A 22,616-nucleotide genomic window follows, 5' to 3' on the forward strand; every position below is an offset into this window, starting at 1 on the left:
ACCTTCCCGCTAGTAAGCGGTCCCTATTTATTTACTTGCAGCCGGGGGTGCTTTCGAACTGCTAGGTTGGCAGGTGCTGGGACCGAACAACGGGAGCGCACCCTGCCGCGGGGATTCGAACCGCCGACCTTTCGATCGGCAAGCCCTAGGCGCTGAGGCTTTTACCCACAGCGCCACCCGCGTCCCTGCATATAAGATACTGTATTGTTAATACAAAGCTCAGATTTGTTGTGTAGTTGAGCTTATTGACCAGCAGATGGCATAAGAAAAACATTATTTCAAATCGCAGTGAATCTTTCAGTAGCGTGAAATAGTACCTTTAAAAAACCACAGTGGTTTATCCAACACAGTGCTTCTGAAAGATGGGCAAAGTGGATCTACTAAGGATTGTTGCCCACACAAGTGGGGGGTGGGGGGCGTTTAGTGTGGCTGAGATGTTTGAGTAAGGTTTTTTAAAAAAGGTAAAGGACCCCTGGACAGTCAAGGCCAGTCAAAGGCCATTACCAGAATTCAGAGCATGAAAGGGGAACACCTAAGCCCACAGCATACTCCTAATACTCCAACCATGATTAGGAGATTTAGGGAAGTTACAATATGTAGTCCCTCAAAAATGGAGCAGTCAGATCCCAAAATCAGAGCCCAAATATGAAGGCTGTTGATTACACAACAAAACCTATGCACAGGGAGTTAGTTGGAGGATTCACAAGGCTGAGAAATTTAGTTCCGTTTAGTAAAAGCTGTCAATAATTACGAATGGAGAAATATTTTGTATAAGTGAGACAGTTGTGAGACTAATTAAAAAGCTCCAACTGCAATAAAAACCAATAATGAAACTGTTAAATCGAAACAGTTTCCATACGTCTAGTGCAGACAGAGCCTAATTATGACTGGTTTTATTATTCATTTTATTGTTCTTGCTGCCCAAAGGAGTGAACTGATGGGGCAGAAATGTTTATATAAAGCCTTGTGTCCAACAGTTCAGCTTGTGCAACCGGTTTCCACTTGCATAATGGAGCTTCCCTCTCCTCTCCAGCCCCGTGTGCACCCCCCAAAATCTACTCCAAAGGATTGGGGGTGCTTGAGAGTAGATTTTGGCAGCAGACAGGGAGAGCAGAGGAAGGGCAGAACTTAGTGCACGCAGTACTGAATACAACCCAAAATATACAGCACAGTCTTTCAGACAACACCTGTAGGGTTAGTTTTCCTCCATCTTTCCATGGCTGCCTACTGCGTATGTGATTGGACCTCTTCCTAATATAATGTTCTGATAAAGGGCAAGTTAGAAATGTAAATATACAAATAAATATAATTTAGGAAGGTGCTGAATTTTCTACTTCATGCTGCGTGGCATCCTGGTTTAACACTCCAGTACCAGGTTTTCTCTGAGGAAAGCTGATGATTGGTTTAAAAGGCTTTCGGCCCAAGGAGAGGCACCAGTTAACGGGGAGGCATGCTATTCTTGCCAATTCCCCTCTCAGCTGCAGCCCTGTACCCCAAAATCTGTCCTAGACAGTTCCTGAGTCCCCAACTTATCTTTTTTTGGGGGGGTGCATGCGCTTGAAGAAGCAATTAGCAGATGCCTTCGTTGCAGCAGTTGTACTAGAAAGATCAACTGGATTCCGCCAACATGTAATATTTTTTTCCTGCAATTGCTGTCTGAAATAATAAGCTGGTATGTCTACTCTCAAGCAAATATAATTAGAATTATCAGTCTGCCATTGCATGCATTCCAAGTAAGGGTCTCTAATAAGGCAGATATACCCTGTATTTGCTATAAATGGTATGGTGGTACGAGATTATTTTTATGGCTGTGTGAATAACACTCTGTGCTAAATGACCCTTTTCCTCTGTCACTTCATTTTGATGAAGAACTAAGCACAGCTAAATAGTGCTCAGCTTACTTTTCCTAAACTCTTCCTTTGTGCCTCGTTTTTATTTTGATTGCTTCAAGCAGGTTTAATTTCAGTTCTTTTTTCCGTGTAAATGACTAGCTGTCAAAGCTAGTCAGTCACCGTAACATCAGAATTATTTCCTTGTGGGTTAGTTCACTTTTGAAGAATGGGCATGAGAAGAAATCCTAGGCCGTTATTGAAACTAATAACGTGTTTTGATCATTAAATCACGTCTCAATGCATTTTACTCACCACTCCTGGGAATATTTTTTGGAGCCTGTCTGCTGCTGCAAGTGCTTTGGACTTCCCACCCCCGAGGCAGTCTTCAAATTCATAGAGTGGTTGCCGCACAGGGTTGGAATAAGAAATCTTTGCGTTGTCCACAAATGTGATCTTCCTGACTCCCCATCCCTGAGTAGAAAACCACAAGCAATGAAATAGTTCTTTGAGTAAGGCAAGAATTACCACTAATCTATTTTTTTTTTTACTTTTTATTTGTTAAATTTGTATAACCGCCCTTTATCCAAAGACACAGGGTGATTCACAACAAAAAAATTACAAAATGAGAACACACAATACATGATATACAAAAACAAACCAATAACCCTTCTCCCACAAACACATTTAAAAGGCCATAGAATGTTAATTGGCCAAAGGCCTAGTTATAAACGTTTTTGCCTTGTGCCTAAAGATATGCAATGAAGGCCCCAGGCAAGCCTCCCTGGGGAGAGCGTTCCACAAACAGGGAGCCACCACAGAAAAGGCCCGTTCTTGTGTTGCCACCCTCCAGACACACACTAAGTGTGGTCAGTAGTGTGCTCATTCCATATTCGATAACTCCTCAGAGAAATCCATCTCACACTTTGAGAACAATTATGCTATTTCAACTAATAGCAAAAGTAAAATAGAAGAGCAGAATGGAATATATGCACTAATCACAGTTTATGTTTTATTTCTGTTAATCCCAGGCTTTTACTCAGGACTCAGGTTGATGATGCAGCCAATTGATAGAAACCATTTCCCTTCCAAACCCCTGAAGAAGGGTTATATGCACCTTAATTAGATAGTGTTCATTTGTTAAGGTATAGTTTGGCAAATTTTGTACATCTCATTGCGAAGGATACGATGGCCCAGCCTGCTTCCTGCATGTTAACAAGAAGAAGAGTTTGGATTTGATATCCCGCTTTATCACTAGCCTAAGGAGTCTCAAAGCGGCTAACAATCTCCTTTCCCTTCCTCCCCCACAACAAACATTCTGTGAGGTGAGTGGGGCTGAGAGACTTCAAAGAAGTGTGACTGGCCCAAGGTCACCCAGCAGCTGCATGTGGAGGAGCGGAGACGCAAACCCGGTTCCCCAGATTATGAGACTACCGCTCTTAACCACTGCACCACACTGGCTCTTGTGTGAGCACACATTTGAGCCTCCAGGGTAGGGGCTGTCAAAGAGAGAATCCCATGAACAGGAGGAAGAAAGAATGAGTCTTATTGGACACCTATTTTGCTTCATAGATACTGATACAAAATAATGGGGCAGCGTTTGAATATGTGGAGTAGCTTCAGTACTTGCCATCAAAGTTCTGGCTACACTACAACCCAGCGTACCAGCTCCTAGGAGAAGACACTTCACAGACACAACTTTCTCCAGGTCAAGAGTAGGCACTAACCGCCAACACATCAGTTTAAGGTTAAGATCCACCGATGATTCAGCTAACCTATAAAATAAAATAGAACAGGAAGTTAAAGACTGGTTATGCTCGCCCCCTTCGGTTGGAACATCAGTACACCACTGATGTCGTTCATCTCCTCTGTATTTTAATTAGAGCTTACAATAGTGCATTACATTTTCTTCTTGTCCCCATCTCCAAATACCCAGTATTAAGACAACTAATATCACCACAGTCTGAAAGCTAGAGGACAAAAAAGAAAATCTAACATTTAGGTTCTGCAATAAATTTAGCTGTCTTGGTTAAAGCCTTATGAGCTTTTTATACATGTAACAGAGGCAGCATCACATCATACTATAACATCGTCAGCCGAAGAGATCACTCTTGTACTGCTCTCTCACTTAGAAGAACCTGTCAGAATTATTCCCATCCCAGTAATATAGGAACAAGAACAAAATATCTCCTGTTTGTGTTCCTAGATATGATGTGCTCATTTACAATGGGAAATCAGATAGTGAAGAATTTATAGGGCGACACTGAACAATGTCTGCCTGTTCATGGAATTTAAATTCAACTGGAAGTTGGTTTAAACAATGGAACTTCCGATTTTCTTCTCCCCATTCAGAACCTACCCCCCAAAATGGTTTAAGGGACACTGCTGCACAAATGACTCTACGTTGAATCTTACTCCTAAACAGCAAATAAACAGAACTCAAATTATTAAAAAAATATATTTAATCCTCAGACAGCAATTGCATTTATATAACACTATTTGCTATTCATTAAAACCCTGCCAGAATTTAAATTGTGTCCCCCCCCCATTTGCTCGTCTATTCTTCTTATTAAAAAATAGTTATTGTAAAATTGTTTAATCTCTTCTGCAGGAATTAATTAAAAATTAAGGTCAAATTAGAATTTTTAATTATTATAAAATTAATTAATATTATTTGAGCCAGTGGCTGGAATACTTTCCTGACGAACATACTATTGACAAGAGTAAATACTGGAAGGATTGTAAATTATGGCAATATTAAATGGAAAATATAAAATGTATCCATACAATATCCAAATATAACCCTGTTGTAACACTATCTGACACAATCTAGAGAAAAGAATGCTAATCTAAAATATTGATAAACAATTTTGTAAAACCAAACTTGAAATAAAACCCAGCTAACTTGAATTCTTCAGCTGTCTGCAAAAATATTTTGCTACATACTCCAGCAAACTTCTGCAGGCCATTTTTTCAGATTTCATGTATTTATTTAAAACTTAATTTAGCTTTTCATCTAAATTTGAAAGCAGAATTTGGCATCAACATTTATGAAAGTATCAGAATAATTGGAAGAGAAGCCCCAAATGGCTATGTTTAAGCTCTCCTCACAATTAGGGTGAAAATGTAGCAGGTAAACAGAAAAGACCATTTTTCAGCTGCAGATTTCCTGCTTGTTATAACATACAAGTCCTTATGATACGTTTCTAGTCTACAAAACCTCAAGTCTCCCAAGAACCCACAACTTTAATTTAAAAAGAAGGCTTTAAATCTCACCACCTAGGAAGGGAGGAAGAAAAACTTGAAAATGCATTGGTAAAATTGCTGAAAGATCAGAAACAATGAACCATGAGGGGAAAGCCTTTCATCTTTTGGCATTTCTATAATTCTCTCTGTGCACAGTTTCCGGAGGCTGATGGGAGTTTCTCTTTACTAGCAGGAAACAATTTCAAAATTTAAATGATGTAAAACGACCAACCTTTTCATGACCTGCAGCTTGGCGTCTGTTATGTTATGCAAATTATGTTCCTTTAAGTCAATGTAATAAACAAGTAGTTAACTGTGGTCTTCTGGCTCTGGGTTAAATTTCCAATCTGACTCTCAAGGGAAGCTGCAATTGATGCCTCAGAGCCCCAAATACAAGGGAGGAAGGTAACAAATGATGAGAGATTTGCTGTTCCTAAAGCCAGATTGCATTTCCTACTTGGTTCTTTGCACAAGACTCATAAAACTTAATCAGCAGAATGTAATAGATGTTGTTATGGGAACTCAGCTCAACCTGGCATCCTTCAATCAGTAATGGCAAACAAGCCTCGCTGAAACAGAGCACGTCCACCATGTGCTCGCGGGCAGGATGTGGCCCAAGGATTGTGCTGTGTGTGCTCTAAGGTGCCCTTTCAGCTCATGGAAGACACTGATCAAGTAAAAATATGCCTCGCCAGTGCCCAATGCGAGTTGAATGTACCCAGAATCCTCTGTAACAGGTAGGCCTCAAAAAACAATTGTGGAATGGATTCATTGGCATTTGAAAGCCACCAGCGCAGCTGTTGCACATAGCTCCCTTGCTAATATACAGTAATAATAATAATTTTTATTTATACCCCGCCCTCCCCAGCCAATGCCGGGCTCAGGGCGGCTAACAAGCAATAATAAAAACAAGTTGAATGAATACAACTTAAAAACAAGATTAAAATACAACAATAAAAATATTGAAACATTAAAATATTAAAATGCAGCCTCATCGCAGGAGGAGAAAGGAAAAAGAAAAAAGAAAAAAAAGAGGGGGAGGGAATCAAAAAGGCTCCAAGCCAAAGGCCAGGCGGAACAACTCTGTCTTACAGGCCCTGCGGAAAGAAATCAGATCTTGCAGGGCCCTGGTTTCATGAGACAGAGCGTTCCACCAGGCTGGAGCCAGTGTTGAAAAGGCCCTGGCTCTGGTTGAAGCCAATCTAACTTCCTTAGGGCCCGGGACCACTAGGGTGTTGCTATTTATGGACCTTGAGGCTCCCCATGGGGCATACCAGAAGAGGTGGTCCCGTAGGTACATCCTACTTACGTCCTGCTCTACTTAGGCCCGTTCCAAGTCGTGTCTGCGGCAAACCCGGAAGTAAACACCGGGTTTGCTGCGATTCGCGCACAAGCAGCTTCTGCCGTTTGCACACGCACAGAAGCGGCCGCCACCGTCTGCACATGCGCAGAAGCGGGCTGCCGCCGAATGCGCCTGCACACAACGACATTTCTACTATTGACCCGTTTTGCCACAAGGACAGGCCTTCGGAACAGATCATGGACGTGAGTAGAGGTTCTACTGTACAGTGGTACCTCGGGTTACATACACATCAGGTTACATATGCTTCATGTTACAGACTCCGCTAACCCAGAAATAGTACCTCGGGTTAAGAACTTTGCTTCAGGATGAGAACAGAAATTGCACAGTAGAGGCGCAGCAGCAGCGGGAGGCCCCATTAGCTAAAGTGGTGCTTCAGGTTAAGAACAGTTCAGGTTAAGAACGAACCTCCGGAACAAATTAAGTACGTAACCAGAGGTACCACTGTACTCCTTTTTCACATCCAGAGGCTTCCGTAGTTAGGAAGACTGCAATCTACAAGATAATCAAGAACCGAGAGTCCTCAAACTGTCAAAGAAATGGGTATTGATAAGTAAGTCCACAGAGTGACCTAACGGCCAAGAGATTCTTTAGGAAAAAATAAAAACAATTCTGTAGGCAGTGAATAAATAGTGAATGAGTCCATAATGCTAAGAGCTGGCTTCCTCAGGTACTTAAGTGGCATTCCCAACTTGTATTTCTTATCTTGCAAAGCTGCCTTTCAGAGTGTGAAGCCTTGTAATGGTACGTACCTTTTCGGGTCCATGCACTCGCTCAGATTGACCATTCTTGGGCCCATACCTCCTTTTTGGTTTTTCTCCCATCCAACGGCTTTTGGACAACCTGCCTCACCAGAGAAAAATAACTGTGTTGAAGAATAGAAACGTTGTTTGAGACAGCAAAATCCCACTCATCGTAAGTGGCAAATTGTTAAAAGTTTGAGTAGTGGAGAACTACAGTTATATGAAGTTACTACTGTAATTTCAAAGGTGTTCCATGTCAGTCTAGTGGCAACCTTGCAAAAAAGAAAAAAGCTATTGGCTGTTCTGGAATATATTGAAAAGTACTGCCAGTCAATCCTGATTACAAAAATCCACATTTCACTAGAACTTGCCATAAAAGTGAGTCTTTGGATGATAGAATATTTTATTGTGCAGCTGAGAACTTTATAGAGTAGCAATCTATAAAATAAATTCTAGCATACTTTACATTCTGAAGCCAACACATGAGTGCAGATTAAGCTCTGTAATCAGTTTCATAATGCAGCAATTGACTGGCATTGTTGCTAGTGGCAGCTATTTCTTTCTTTTTTTAGCATTGCCTTACTTTAAAAGCTCAGTTTCTTGAGGTTCTTAAATGGGAATCAAGTAATGCAAATCAAAGGAATGATGGATCTGACCTACATTCAAAGCCTCATTGAGCTACTAAACTCCTCAAGTGGCCCCAAATCACATTTTATCCCAATCTGTGGAGATGAACATCTAAACATACAGTGTATATTACAAATAAAAAGTACAGCCCACTTACTCCAGACAACTAGAAAAGCCCAAAGCAGCTCACAGTTATTAAAACCGGGAGCCAACTGAAAAAAGCATAACTAGCAGAGAAATCAAATGATCACTAAAACAGAAAAGCATTCAAATGAAAACAGAATGACATAAGAGAGAAAAGGAACTCTTGCATGTTGCCACTAACTAAATACACCTCTGAAGACTGCAGGGAACACAAAATGGCCCCAGATGATCAGAGACTGGGCAGAATCATATGGGAGAAGATGGAAACTCAGTCTACTTTGGGAAAAGTTTGCCCAAGACATTTTTCTGCCCGAGGCAGACAAGATGGGGGTTTCCCCCCTACCCCCCCTTTCCACACAAAAAGGCCAACTGAACTGGTTGTTTGTTTGTTTATATTATTTATTAAATTTCTATACCACCCTTCATCTGAGGATTACAGTACAAAAACACAAAAATACACAACGTAGTAACAAACAAAACCACAGAGTTTAAAAGGGCATAAATTTCTTAATTATCCAAAGGCCTGGGAGAAGAGGAATGTTTTTGCCTGGCACCTAAGAAATGTAATGAAGGCGCTAGGTGAGCCTTCTTGGGGACAGCATTCTACAAGTTGGGAGCCACTGTAGAAAAGCGGGTACAGAAAGAAGGGCCTCAGATGATGATGATGATTGTAGGGTCCAGGTTGTTTCATATGGGGAGAGGCGGTTATTGAGGCACTGCGGTCCTGAATCTTACTTCAGCAGTGATGTGTCAGTGTGCTCCACCATACCTAAAGGCAGCAGGTCAGCTTAGAAGATGCAGGGCAGGCCATGGAACCCACACATCTTTGTTCTTCACCACTGCACCACTGTTGCCTACTCCCAGTATCGGCTGCCTGACGCTGCCCAACAGGAGGGTTTGCCTGGCTTAAAGAACTGAGACTCTGAATTATCCTTGGAACTGGCCTGGCAGCCAATATTTAATTGGAGAACAGGACTTGCTGATGTTCCTGAAGCGAATAAAAAGGCCTCTTAATGAAGTGATGGGTTCAGAAGGTTGTGGATGAATGGCAAGTGTGCCTTTTTCAGACAATAAAGCACAAGAAAGAAGGTAACTATGAAGTCAAATGAACGGTCCAAAACAAATTAAGAATCCTATTAGCTGGTTGCCTCTAGCATGACCTCTGGCAATTAATGCCATAGAAACAAGGCTATCTTCACCTTCCTCTTGAACAGCTTTTTGTGAAAAGCTACGTTGATGAGTACACCGTAATGGAAACAACAGAGGCATAAATGGTTTGCAAGTACAGGAAACACTTTCAAAACTGGCATACGATTTAGAGAGGAGGGGCACCTTCCAAGGACTTTACTGATAGAAGCTTTTAACATACAAAGTCAGGGACAAGTACCACACTGTTTTCATCATCACAGCAATATGGAGAGAGAGGGGGGAAAAAATCTCCCAAGGAGGAATATTGACCACATTACACTAGGCACAGAGCCCTGCCAGTCCAAAATGGATTACCTGAATTCTGTGTCACTTGTGGAAGCTTTATTTCAAAAAGGGTGCTGTGTGAAATGTCTCTTGCTCCCTGCATGGTCCTGTCTCGGAAGCAGAGCACTTGAACAGAATGAAGGTGGCTGCCCCTGTCAGAAATAAAGAACTCTGTAACAGCAGCAGAGCCAGAAAGCCAGGATTAACAACAGGTAATTATCCAAATGTGATGCCAAGAAAATTTCCCAGCAGGATTTGATTTGGATGCAGTACAACAGGCCATATACATTTTCGAGAGACAAACCTATTCACTGTAATAAGGAACAGCAAGATGAACAAGTGCACCAGAAGCAATCTGCGAGAGCAATGCGCTCTGCTAAACCACATAGCAGAAGAATCACCTCTGTTTCAATAGACGGAACCTATGGGAGGGCTCTTAAGAACTGCAATCTTCATTTGTAAATTCTTGGTATGCTCAGCCAAAGCTCAGTTCAGGGTTATCACACAAAACTGAAATTTGAAGGAGCCTCTTGCCCTTACAATACTGTAGAAAATCCCAAAGCTCATAAATTAATACCATGTTTTGGTGATCTTTCCAGAGAATGCTACCAATCCTAACCATAACCAAGGGTACTATGAAGTGCAGTTGAAAGGATTCCATCAACATACTAGAGTAGGAATGCAATTTTTGGTGATTCTCTGCCCCGCTGCAGCCCCCACTAAATCCAATCCAGAGGGCTGGATAACCTTCTGGAAATTAAGGAGGCAAGGGGAGCTATGGGACTTGCTTCAAGGTAAAAAATGGGTTTAGGTTTGTAGCCATGGGGAAAGCCACATTTAAGGAATCGTAATAAATACCATCTGTGTGCTGCCAGGACCAAGATGTTTCTCAGTGGCCAACCAGGATACTGGGCAAAATTACAGGGATCGTAAACACCAATTGTCACCTGCAAAGAAAAAAGATACCATTAACAGTTAATACAAGAGGATTAGCACTTACTGAATACTACTGATATGTACTGTATGCTAATTTTATTTGACCACAGTACAACTGTAAATATGCAAGAGACACAGAGCTGAACATATACAATTGTAACCTTGCAGCACATCGATTTTCCATTTACATTTTAACATTCATCAGCTTGTGAGACAAGTACCATCAATGAACGCACAAGCTCTACATGTAGCATCTTGGATAAAGAAAGCAGATCTGCTGGCAGGAGAGAGAAGAAACCTGATGTGTGGTGAAACCCCTACCCAGCAGCAGGTGCTTGAGTAGCTGCCCCAGTCAAAAGGCAAAATTAACGGAGTTGGCTAATGACTAAAGGAGTCTGTGTTATTAAACATGCCTTCCCTTTTACTTAAAAAGCAGGGAGTGAGGTCTACTTCCTAGTGTGCAAGAGAGAAAGGAGCAAAATCCAGCCTCTTCTCTTATCTTGCAACATTCAGTTGTTCTGAGCCATTTTACCCCAGAAGCTGGTTCACCTATGGCAGGCATGGCCAAACTTGGCCCTCCAGATGTTTGGGGACTACAATTCCCATCATCTCTGACCACTGGTCCTGGTAGCTAGGGATGATGGGAGTTGTAGTCCTTAAACATAGGCAAGGCCAAACTTGGCCCTCCCGGACTTATGGTATCAGAGCTAGGCTGAAGAAAAGCCATAAAGTATCTGAGCCCAGCAAGGTAAAGTAAGTGACCTCCAGCACCTAGAAAAGTCTGACACCAAACTAGCCTATGTAAAATCCTCTTTCAGATATCCAACTAACCTACGTAAAATCCTCTTTCAGATATCCAACTAACCTACGTAAAATCCTCTTTCAGATATCCAACTAACCTACGTAAAATCCTCTTTCAGATATCCAACTAACCTGCTCTCCTCTCCCACCCTCATCAAGAAAAAGCTTATGGATCTAGGAATTATTTTCATGTCCTGTGAAGCCAGTAAATGGAGCCAAAGGTGTAAAAGAGAATTACAATAGAGAATCTTGTGTTCAGGATGGGTTTTACCTTTTCCTTGTGATCAGAAAAGAAGTCATCCCAGTTTCTGAGCAAGGAGACAAGAACAGAATCATCGTGGTACTTGATTAGAAAAAAAGGCAGAGCTGTAAGGCCTTCTTTCTGACAAAGTTCATCATATGCATTCTGGAGAGCTTCAATCTAAAACGAAGACAGAACACAGGCTTACTCAATTCAGCGTTGTTTCTTAAATGCTACTTAGTTCAGACTGAGATTCACACCGCCTGAGGTCTAGCCACCAACTCATTTCATCACACGCAGGTCACTAGTGTACCAAGGCCACCGATGTGCTCAACAGCAATGACAAAGGCACTCAGGAACAAAATTGTCACCTGTTCTACACATCACAACCACAAGAAGGCAGAGGACATCCCTCTCTCCACTTTCCATCCAGGAAAAGAGGTATTTTCACAGTTTAAGGATATGTTACAGCCCAACAGTAGGACTGAAGGACATGAAGCAGTGTTGGTGAGGGTTATCGCCTGGGGCAAAGGAATGTGGCCTTAGGAAACACAGAGGTTCTCCTTTAAGTACCATATACAGGAATGGAGTTCCATAAATAAAGAGATAACGGGTGGGATTCAACTAAGTCATCGCATGCAGGGAACAATGTTCAATCACACAGTGGGACTTCCCTCCTTCCCTCTGCATGCCCCTTCCCTGCCTCTAAAGCAGTTCTGGAGGATTGGAGGGAAACCCAAAGCAGATTTAGGAGGTACATGGGAGGAGAATGGGGGTAAATCCCATTGAAAGAACAGACCTTATTCCACACACGCATACCCCACTTAGTGCTACAAGGAATAAACCATTATGACAAGGATAGAGTCCTAAAAGTTTTAGGTTAGTAATGCTGTTGGGTTTTTTAAAAAAATAATAATACCTGAGTAGCTGAGAACTTTGCACCTAGGCACACAGGCTGCTGAATCAAAGGGATACCTTCTGGGAGACAAAGTGCAGGGTAACAAAACCAGTAATAGAAACGATATTTCTTCAAATCCTAAGGAGGAAATTGTATAAACACGTTAGAACATTTTAAAACTACAATAATGAAATAACTGTGAAACGTAATAGCTTGGAAAGAGTTGTTTGATCCAATGATTACTATTCAAATTAGCCACTTAGCGAATGCATAATACAGCGTTCCCAATGTACCCATGCAATGTCAAGACAACTGGGTACTGCCATAAACTACACTTCACTGACATGCACAGAGAATAGCAGAGGGGAAGCATATAAAACTTTTAGGCCATCATAGGCTACAAAATGCCAATTAGGAATAGGATTCTAGGAACCCAATTCTGTAAAATCAAAATTAGGAGCCATCACATTCACTGTGGCATTGCTTTTACAGTGATGTACAACATTTTCTTATACAGTACAAAACTAGGTCCTTAATAAATTAGAAAGTACCACTTGCTCTCATTTTTCTATATGTCAGGGATAGAAAGGGGTATTTCCAGACACAGAAGATTCCTTTCCAGGAATCACAGAAGATTGCAGTGTAAACCTGACATTTCAGCCTGGGCGCATTAGATTCATGACCATCAGCTAGTCTTCGTTGACTATTAGGTAAATGCTTTGTTTTTAGCTGTGAATCGTCTAGAATTTTTTTAAAATAAAAAAACACCATTTACTCACAGCAAATGTTAATAGGATAAATCTGTTCAGTAAGACAGGATTCTCAACAGCAGTCCCTGATGTTATTGCATCCCATATCTAACAGCAGAAAAAAAGAAGAAAATAATCAATAAAGGTATTAGAATTTGTCTCATCATTGCAATAATATTAATATACACTGTTCTTATATGTTTTATGCCACCAAGTCAGAATAGACTTACTTAAATAAATGGACTAATGTTAGCTTAGTCTGAGCATGCAGGTGAACGATAATCATACATAATGCTGAACAGGGAAAGAAGAATTCATTTCGGATGGGGAGAACACATGTAATTCTATGGACTGCTCTCTTTGCTTCTTTGTGCATCTGAATTTTTCCCATGGAGAACTTTCACTTTCATGCTGTATCTGAAATTTATTTCAAATGCAAAGGCCTAGAGAGCCCCCTGATCTCTCCCAACAGCATATGCTAGAAATATAAAAGGTATTTCAAAAAACGTGTGACAGTAATCTACATTTTTTACAAGGCCAAATACATGAGGGGCATTCCTACACTGCAAATTTAAACAACATTAACAGTCAAGGTTTCATTCCAATATTGCCATTAGAATTCTTAGCATTCTCACAAAGCTACAAATGATAACGTTATTTCAGAAAAAAACAACTTCAGACTTAAACCAGCTTATGAGTACAGTACAGGCATAACATTTGCATCAATTAGGCCACAATCCTTGATTGAGCCCAATGAAAGTGGGAAGGCACTAAATGCTTAAATAAAAGTTTCTTGAAATAGTGGGTATATTGGTTAATATATTTGCTTCCCAATGGTATAATATCTGCCATATAGGATGACAGAGGGCAATAAACTCAATAAAGAAATCTGTGTTGAGATTTGTCATCTTAGCCTTTATTTTCCTACTCCTTGGATAGCATCAAAACAGGTCACCCAAGCCAATATCACACGACATAAAATTTTCTGGCAATATATGGCATTGAAGTTGCTTAACCTCATTCCTGAAGTGAGCCTGAGAAACAAATAATGAAATCCTGCACACACTCAACTTGAGAGTAAGTATTCTGGAACTCAGTGGAGCTCTCTTCAAAATAAGCATGTACAGGATCACATCGTAAATAGCTTCCCAAAACAGGATCACAACTTCATAGGTCCTTTTTGCCATTGCCACAGTTTCAATGCTATTTTAAAAGCAGCTTCTAATAGTAACACTTTTATCTTGCCTTATTTGCAGCTTGCTCAAGAAGAAGCTTCTTATCACAGGATTTGAATGCTTCCAAAGTATTGGTGTTATACAATGTTCCAATAGCAGGACAGCAATGTGCAGGTGTTGGGGCATTCCTAAGGAAAAAGACAAAAACTATATTCCAGTATTTGTTATGGTGTTAACACAAACCAGAGCTATTGGTACTGTGCACATCCCCCCCCAAACATCTGGAAATAAACTATGAAAAACTGGATATTTTATTCAGTTTTGCAAGGCTGCTACGTAGGGGTGGGTGGTAGAAAACCCATGGACCACTCAGATGCTGTTGAACTACAACTCCCATCATCCCTGATCACTGGCCATACTGGCTGAAGCTGATGGCAACTGTGTGTCCCACAATATCTGGAGGACCACAGGTTCTCCCACCCCGATCAATATACATTGCATATCCAAACCAGAACAATTTCAAACTCATCTCACATTTATTTGCATGGATCTCAGCCGCAGAGGGAAAAGGAACAGAAGTTGGATTAGATGTCTCATAAAAATATCGCTATGGGAGAAGAACCAGAAACTGAGTGAGGCACATTTCCAACCAGAAACAGAATGCAAACAGTTATGCCTATGGCCACTGTTCTTCAGTTTTGCAGAATCTCCACCTGGTTTGTCAAACTATGTCGAAAAGAGGAATAGGACCATGGATCCTCTTTCAAAAGTAGAGATGCATGTCCTCTTTTTACAGCTGGGATGGGGCTTTAAAAAGTTCATGCTAATCTACTGGAAGTCACAAAATCCATAGATCACTTTATCTCTAGAATGCCACACTCATTACATAGTATTGCTCATCAAACATTTCTGTTTTCCTACTGACCATTTGAAGTGACTTCCCCTGCTCCTCTGACAATGTTCAAGGAGCTTGCTTGAGTTTACAGGGCTCTTAACAATCTGGGTCCAGATTGTTCCCTTATATCCCTGCCTGATCACTGAATCCCCCATCACTTGGATGCACAGCTTGTATCTAGCAGGAACCATGCATTTAATTCAGGGACCCCCGTTTTATGGAACACTTGTCGTGTTACACTTTCTCTCCTCTCCACAAATTCATTCTACCTTCATGTGCATGTGAAAAGGTACTGACAGTCCTTTGTTTTACATTTATATATTAAATTTTATATATATATATTAAAAAATTTTTATATATATTAAAATTTCATTCAGAATTCCAGTGCTGAGAAACATTTTCCCACCATGCTACCAAATGGTAGGATGGGGTGTAGTAAAAGTGAAAAGGACAACACCTAAGCGTCATTAAAACCAGTAAATGAGGAATGGTGTGCAAAAAAGCATTCTCACATAAGCGTTTTTGCAGGGCCATTCTAGTTCTTTTTAAAAAAAGAAGTCTTGATTTTTTGGGTACTAGGAGGCAAAGTAGGATGGCGTGGGAGAAATGGAATAGCTCTAATGCAATGTCAGCATTGTGAGGATCCAGAATGGAAAAAATCTAAAAAGAACAGCACAGATATTGCTACATATGAAAGCATATGTCAAGCCATAGTGGCTGCTTGCAAGTGGAGAAATAAAGTAGAGAAATAAAGATAACATAGGAACCATTTAAGTTACTTACATATCAAAAGCACTAAATTCCAGTGTTAAACGAGCTGGCATACCAGCAGGATCTCCTAGAAGAACAACAAAAAAAAGTTTTTAAGAATGGCTGTATCTATGGGTATATGTCTGATGGTACATTTTTCCCATAAGGGAAGCAACATTGTATGCTAGACAAGGAACAATCTTAATATACTCCCTCATAAGATTGCTTAATGACGGAGTATATATGCGCTTTCCTCACAAGATATTCTTTCTTCATATGGTGGTTTCATAACTGGTTCCTCATTTCACAGAAGTATTGTATGAAAGACAATGTAATTGAAAAGGACGTATTTCTGCTTCCTTCCCCCCTCCTCCTCCACCCACCCACCACTATAAGGTAAAGTAGATAGCCTAGATAAATAATTTGGGGTTGTAATTTTTCCCTGTTCAATTTGAAGAGGCGGTGGTACACAGTCAGTGGGCTCCTTCACACATTAATGGAGGAAGAGTGAAACACCAGCTGTTCAAGAAAGAGGAAAGGAGTTAACAGAGAATAACTATGAAGTACTTCCTATTTCTCTGTTCCAGATAGGAGAAACAGAAATAAATTTGTCTATCAGTACCCACAGACACCTGTCATCCAGAGCAAGCTAGGCTCCTAAGCTTAGATAAAACATAAGGGGCTTAAGTTTGAGTGCAAAAAGACTTCCACAGACTTGACTTGGGACTGTGTTGTTGCAGTGCAGCGACATGGCACTTCTTTGCTAGAATAAGTTCTCAAGTGTTTAGGGTCAGTTTATTTGAGGGATCACTTTACTCTCCCTATATGTCCAACAGACTGCTTCAATCTGCAGAACAGACAGTTTTACAAGGGCCATGTCATGTTTGCTCCATGCTTCCAAGAAACAGATCTTTCAGTGTGGCAATCGCTACAGTATGGAACTCCCTGCCCATTGATATTAGTCAAACACATTTATTGCTTCTGGTGCCTTCTAAAAACTTTGTTAATTATTGCATGAATTTCAGCATACCATTTTATTTTGTATATTTTCAAACCGCCGGTTTTACTTATACAGTGGTACCTTGGTTTACGAACTTAATCCGTTCCCAAATTCCGTTCTTAAACCGAAACCATTCTTAAACTGAGGTGCGCCTTCTCTAATGAGGCCTCCTGCCGCCGGTGCCCTTCCACCGTTCAGCTTCCATTCTTAGACCAAGGTAAAGTTTGCAAACCGGGGCACTACGTCCGGTTCTGCGGAGTTCATAAACCGAATAGTTCGTAAACAGGGCTGTTTTTAAACCGAGGTACCACTGTATTTAGAGGAAAACATAGGGGAGCTTGTTTTTAACATTTGATGTTACCAGTATTTTGATGTATATTTTATACTGCTTTATATAAACTACTTAGAAGTCTTGATGATTAAACGGTATACAAATATAAATGAGTACATATTTTCAGTGACATGGACACTGAAGTTGAAGCCTCTGCAGGGGGGCCACAAAGCACCCGCATCAACTGAAAACCCCGAGATCCTATGCACGTTTGGCTCAAAAGTTAACTGCCGCTCAGTTCAGTGGGTCTTACTCCGAATGAAATGTGTGGGGTTGGCTACAATATCCTATGCCGCGGAATTCGAGAGCGGCGCTTACCGTCGAGTAAACATGCGCAGGAGGAGCAGGTTACACTTCGCGTAATGAAGTAATGCTGTAATTGCTTCATTTTGCCAGCATACACGTCCTCGGCATCGTGAGAATCTGCCTTTAACCTGCGCAGGGCGTGATCCAGCAGCATGAACCACTATTACTGGGGTCAACAATCCCCCCACCCACCCCCGGAGAAGAGATATGGCCCACAGTGTACTTGCCATTATAGTAATAGCCTCTGATCGCCTTGGGGGTCTCGTCGAGCTTGTACTCATTGAGCTTCTTCTGGGTCAGCTCATGCCAAAACCCAGCATCCAAGGCGCTGCTGAAGGGGACAAACTGCAGTTTGGGGGGTCCACCTTCCGCCGGGTTCCGCGTTTCGTTACCCTCGCTCGTCATTCTGCTGCTGCTTCAGCGACGTCTCTGGAACTCACCGCGCAAGAGTGAACAGCACAGGGTTCGAGAGCTGCGCAAGCCAAGAAACAGGGCTAACTTCTCAACCGCGGGAGCAGCCTTCCTCCGGAACTAACTTCCTCGCTTCGCCCATTCAACGGATCGCCGGACACCGGAAGCCGCCGTCGTCGTCGCCGCAGAGCGCCGCCATCTTCGTCCCGCCTCGTGACATGCGCGCAGGGCCACGGAAGTTTAGAACCTTTGAAGCGGAAAGGCCGCGAGGGAGCTTTCTTTATCTCTATGAACGCGGGGCGGCCGTCAGTGCAGAACAACATAGAGATAGGGTAACCGAAGGCTAGTCACGTTCCTTCCCCCACTTCCGGTTCCGTTTGGAAGCCGCCGCTTGAGGGCGGCTGATATAGAGAGGAGCTTCCCAAAATTACAACGCTCACGCGTATACCAGTAAGGAGGCGGGGGAGGGCGCTGCGCGGCTTTTTCAAGCCGAGGCGCCTCTCACTCCTGTGTATAGTCGAGCTCGGCTTCACGTTAGCCTTCCCTTCGGAAGGTTTGTCAAGCAGTGGCTGCAGCTTGCATAGCCACCAGTTACCTCCGCAGGGCGTTCGCCTGCTGCCTTCCACCTGCGAGAAGGTTTTGCTGGCGCCGCAGCCAGTAGCGCGCTGGGGATTTCTGTCGGGCGGTTCCTCCGAAAGTGTTTTTTCCTTTTTTCCGTGTGATTGTAGTCTGTGCCTCCATTTACCACAACAACCACCTTGCGGGTTTCTAAGTGACCCGAAGACAAATTCGGAGTAACGCAACCCCGAAAGCTCAGCAAACCACCCGCTTTCTTCCACTCAGGGTTTTTATAAGCAGACACACACCAGCTCGGGCAGAAACGACGCCGTGGGAACCGGGAATAGGCATCCTCCAGACCACAAAAAGGAGAAGGCACGACGCACTTGTATTTGACAATACAAGTAAATCACCCGTGGGATCCCAGTACGAAGAATTTGATCATAGGACTGTGATAGATGTCCCCGCCCGTCCCCCAAAAAAATATTTTCTGAGAAGCTGCACTGGAAGGAAATCTCTGATTGGGATCAGGGGAGGCTCCCCTTGAAGTGAAAGGAACTTCTGAGGAGACTTTTGTCGGGATGTTGACAGGGAGAGAAAGTTGGTTATTGCCCCCGCCCCCGCCCTTCCTTGCAGCTGCTATTTACTTAACAAAAGCTGCGCTTCACCTTGCTTCATGGAGCTCTGTTTGCTGGGATGGTGATGGAACCCTGCCCTACTTCGCATTCCATAACCATGTCAATCATGGCTGCTCATGGGTCACAGGTGCCTGCCAGGTTGTGCCTACTGTGACACCTGCAACAATAAGTGACACAGCTTCTCATCAGTACCTGAGTTTTGTATCGTTTAAATGTTGGATTGTTTAGAAGCTGAATGTTACCGCCCCTACTTTTGTACTACCCATGCGCTAGAAGCATTCATATAGCCCTTTCAACAAACAGTTGCAAATGCGAGCAGTGTTACTCTCTTGGCTCCCATGGCATAATGGACCACAGATCTCTTCTCTTTGAAACAGATGGTGCAGGTGGTTTCACTCCTGAATGTCATTCCAACTCTGAGTGCGTCACATACATGTGTTGCTTGAGTGTCCACATTTTAAAAATACACTCCAGCCTTTCTCTAAGAATCCAGACATTTGATCTCTACCATATGGCAGTAGCTTAGTGTCTGGGTGAAAGCATTCATCTGTTTGCTTTCTTCCTATTTTCTTTTTGAAACAATTGGCTTTTAAGACCTTTGGATTAGACTGTGGCTGCTGACAAAGGAAAATGTTACATTTGAAGTGAATGAAGCTGTAGAGGCATTTGCTTGGAACATACTCTAGTGCAGAGGTAAACAGACTTCCCTGTAAGATCTACAACCTCAGGTCCACCAGCTGAAGCCAGGTGTAAAATAGTGGCTCAGAAAGGCAGACACAATTGCAGGACAGGTTTCCCTCTAAGCACATGCTAAGCCCAGGAAGGTGTGTTCAGTAGCAAAACAGGTGCTCTCAGACATAAATCCTTTCTATTCCTGTTTTCCCATGCTTTCTAAATTTCAGCAGCCTAATTAGGAGGTGGGGGGGAATCTTTATTTTATTTATATTGTTAAACCACTGAGAGTCACAAACTCTTGATGATCAGGATTTGGTAGTAGACCCTGATCCACCTTCTGCCCACCCCTGGTTAGTGTGCTTCACACAATATGGCTTAGTGCCATGTCATGAAACCCGTAGTATATCTCTGTGCCCACCTAAATGCCAAATAAGATAAGACTGTTTTAGCTTGTTGTTTAACAAAAACAAAGCTCTACAATATCGCATTTTCCTACCTGTCCCTCAAGGGATTGTGTTTCATACTAGAAGGAATAAATTGTGCACGGTGGTGGGTTGGTGCAAGTATTGCGAGACTAGCTAAGCCCACAAAGATGCTAGTAGCATCTCATACCTGAGGTACTGCAAGGAAAGGTGGGATTTAGATGTACGGTACATAAATACTAGGTATCCTGTTTAATAATGTCAGCTTTATTCAATGTTTTGGTTCTACGGTTTTAGCAAACTGTCAGAGACTTCTGTATGCTGGTGGAGCTTTTGGAGTCACAGTTCAAATACAGTAATTCAAATACAGATAGAAGCCCCTTTGCATTTACGGCTTAACTTTTCCTTGACACTTTATCAGATTACTTTACACTGAAAAGCGACATTTTAAAAATAGCAGTCAGCATGCTATCCAGCTTTGAAAATGGAAAGCACTCAGAAGACAGATGTACTTGCTACATCCTTATCTTACAAAAACATTAAATTCCCAGGCTTTGGGGAGCGGAAAAAATTCCCTTTAGTCATTTATCTCAAAAAAGTTCACTAGATACCATGTTTAGATTGCGTATTTTGGAAACATAACAGAAGTTATGGTCTAGCTGGGGACGAGGGTTTGGGAAATCATAGGGACAATAACCCAATACCTTCATTAGAACCAATCAGTGTTTACAATGTGTATGGAATAAGTGAGCTTTCATTTTACACTGGCCTTCCTAAGGCCAGATATTTAAAAAATGCATAGCAGAGTTGAAGGGGGAACATGCTCTTCTTGTTTCCCTGCAGTCCAGGGGCACATAGCTGCCAATGGCACAGCATACTATGTTCAAATAAATCTGTGCACCAAACTTATTTTTCAAAATACTTTACCTGTGTGAACTTGTACAATTTAGGAACTTGCATTTCCCAGGAAAACTGACAGCAAACAGTGTTTTAGTGCATTTAATGGAAACATAGAATGAATTTGCTCCTAGGCTTGCAGTAGTGGGTCCTGCCAATTAGTTTATGAATATGATAGCAGTCTCTGAAATGTTTTTGATGTGTTTTCCTAATTAAATATATCACTGTAACCTCAGAAATGAGAGTTAGGAGGCAATATACAACATTTTGTATCAGTGAAGCAGCACAGGTGAAAAGATTTTTTATTTCTTGAATCTTGCCATATTACAGGATTGCAGAAAGCATTCAGAAAAGAAGAATAAGAATAGGCTTCATCAAAAAGATTTAGCCAGATGTCACCATAGGCAAAGTAAGAGTCTTCCTGAAAAAGAACTGATGCTAATTCATAACATTGAGGAATAATCCTTTGAGATAAAAGCCCCCTCTAGTTCATAGCTGTCAACCGTCCCTTATTTGGCGGGAAACTTCCTTATCCCAGTGCCGTGTCCCGTTGCTGTCCCGGATTGATGATGTCCCATAAATTTCCCGGGTTTCAAAGGAAGCAGCTCCTCTCCCTCCCTCCCTGCAGGCCAGGGAGGTGGGAGGCTCCAGCTGTGTTGTTTGGCTGCCCTCCCCGCCCCCCTCCGGCCTCCTCTCACCAGCCTCGGGACTGGCGGGAGCCTCGGGCCCTTCCGCCGCCATCCTCCTCACGGCCGCCGAACTGAGCGTCTCTGCCTGGGGCCTCCCCTCTGCCCGTCGCCCCTCCCGCTAGGCTGCACCACTGAAGGACCTGAAGGACCCGGATGAGATGGGCAGCCTGGCGCGGCCTATGAATTGCTGAGGAGCCTTGAGAGGAGAGCGAGGACAACCATAGAGAAAGCAGTTCAGAGAGAGGAGGCGGCGGCGGAGGCGCGGGCAGGTGTTCCAAGGGCTAACCATAGAGGGGGAAAGCGGAGGAAGGACCGCAAGCGCTTCTCCCATAGATTTGTAGTGGTAGACTAGCACAGATGGTCTGATCTGCGGGTTTACTTCGGGCGCTATTCCCCCCCCCCCGCCCTGCCTGATGGAACTGAGAGCTGCAGGTGGAGCACGAGAGAAAAGATACAGAACTGCAGCAGCATCTTTGTAGCTTGGACTTCGTTTTGCGCGAAAAGTGGTTGCTGCTTGTAGTTATTTAATTGCAGTGTTTCATCAGCTGGTGTCTTGAGCAGCAACCTCTGGAAACGAAGGGCTAAAAACCGGCGCTGCTCTCCCAAATTATCTGGTCCCTTTTAACTTCGCATTTCAGCTGGTTGACTAAAATCCCTTATTTTGGCTGCTGATCCCTTATTTTCGAAGCTGCTGGTCCCTTATTTTCAAATCTAAGTTGACAGCTATGCTCTAGTTCTGTGGCCCTATATTTAAATCATAATTAGGGAGCTGAGAGGTTTGCATATCAGGAATTAAGTGTTTCACCACATCAGATGCAAGTT

The 22,616-nt window shown here is 42.5% G+C and overlaps 1 protein-coding gene across 5 annotated transcripts in view; it reads right to left on the reverse strand.

Moving 5' to 3' along the window:
• Positions 1–18,261, reverse strand: part of ATG7 (autophagy related 7) — a 148,593-nt gene extending 130,332 nt beyond the window's left edge. For 3 of the 5 annotated variants that reach the window (XM_083429128.1, XM_083429129.1, XM_083429127.1), the window contains exons 1-11: positions 17,732–18,254; positions 15,901–15,955; positions 14,293–14,410; positions 13,078–13,155; positions 12,320–12,436; positions 11,431–11,580; positions 10,281–10,369; positions 9,453–9,574; positions 7,188–7,278; positions 3,460–3,604; positions 2,145–2,303 (exon numbers count right to left, since the gene is read on the reverse strand). In XM_083429128.1, the coding sequence (XP_083285254.1) occupies positions 2,145–2,303; positions 3,460–3,604; positions 7,188–7,278; positions 9,453–9,574; positions 10,281–10,369; positions 11,431–11,580; positions 12,320–12,436; positions 13,078–13,155; positions 14,293–14,410; positions 15,901–15,955; positions 17,732–17,909 (1,302 nt within the window). In that variant the 5' untranslated portion in view covers positions 17,910–18,254. Of the gene's footprint in view, positions 1–2,144; positions 2,304–3,459; positions 3,605–7,187; positions 7,279–9,452; positions 9,575–10,280; positions 11,156–11,257; positions 11,581–12,319; positions 12,437–13,077; positions 13,156–14,292; positions 14,411–15,900; positions 15,956–17,731 lie in introns of all 5 variants that reach the window. The other 2 variants (XM_083429130.1, XM_083429126.1) reach the window with 2 other exon arrangements.
• Between the last annotated feature and the right edge of the window lie 4,355 nt (positions 18,262–22,616).

Source organism: Podarcis tiliguerta, assembly GCF_965153285.1.
Source record: "Podarcis tiliguerta genome assembly, chromosome: 2".
NCBI lineage: Eukaryota > Metazoa > Chordata > Lepidosauria > Squamata > Lacertidae > Podarcis > Podarcis tiliguerta.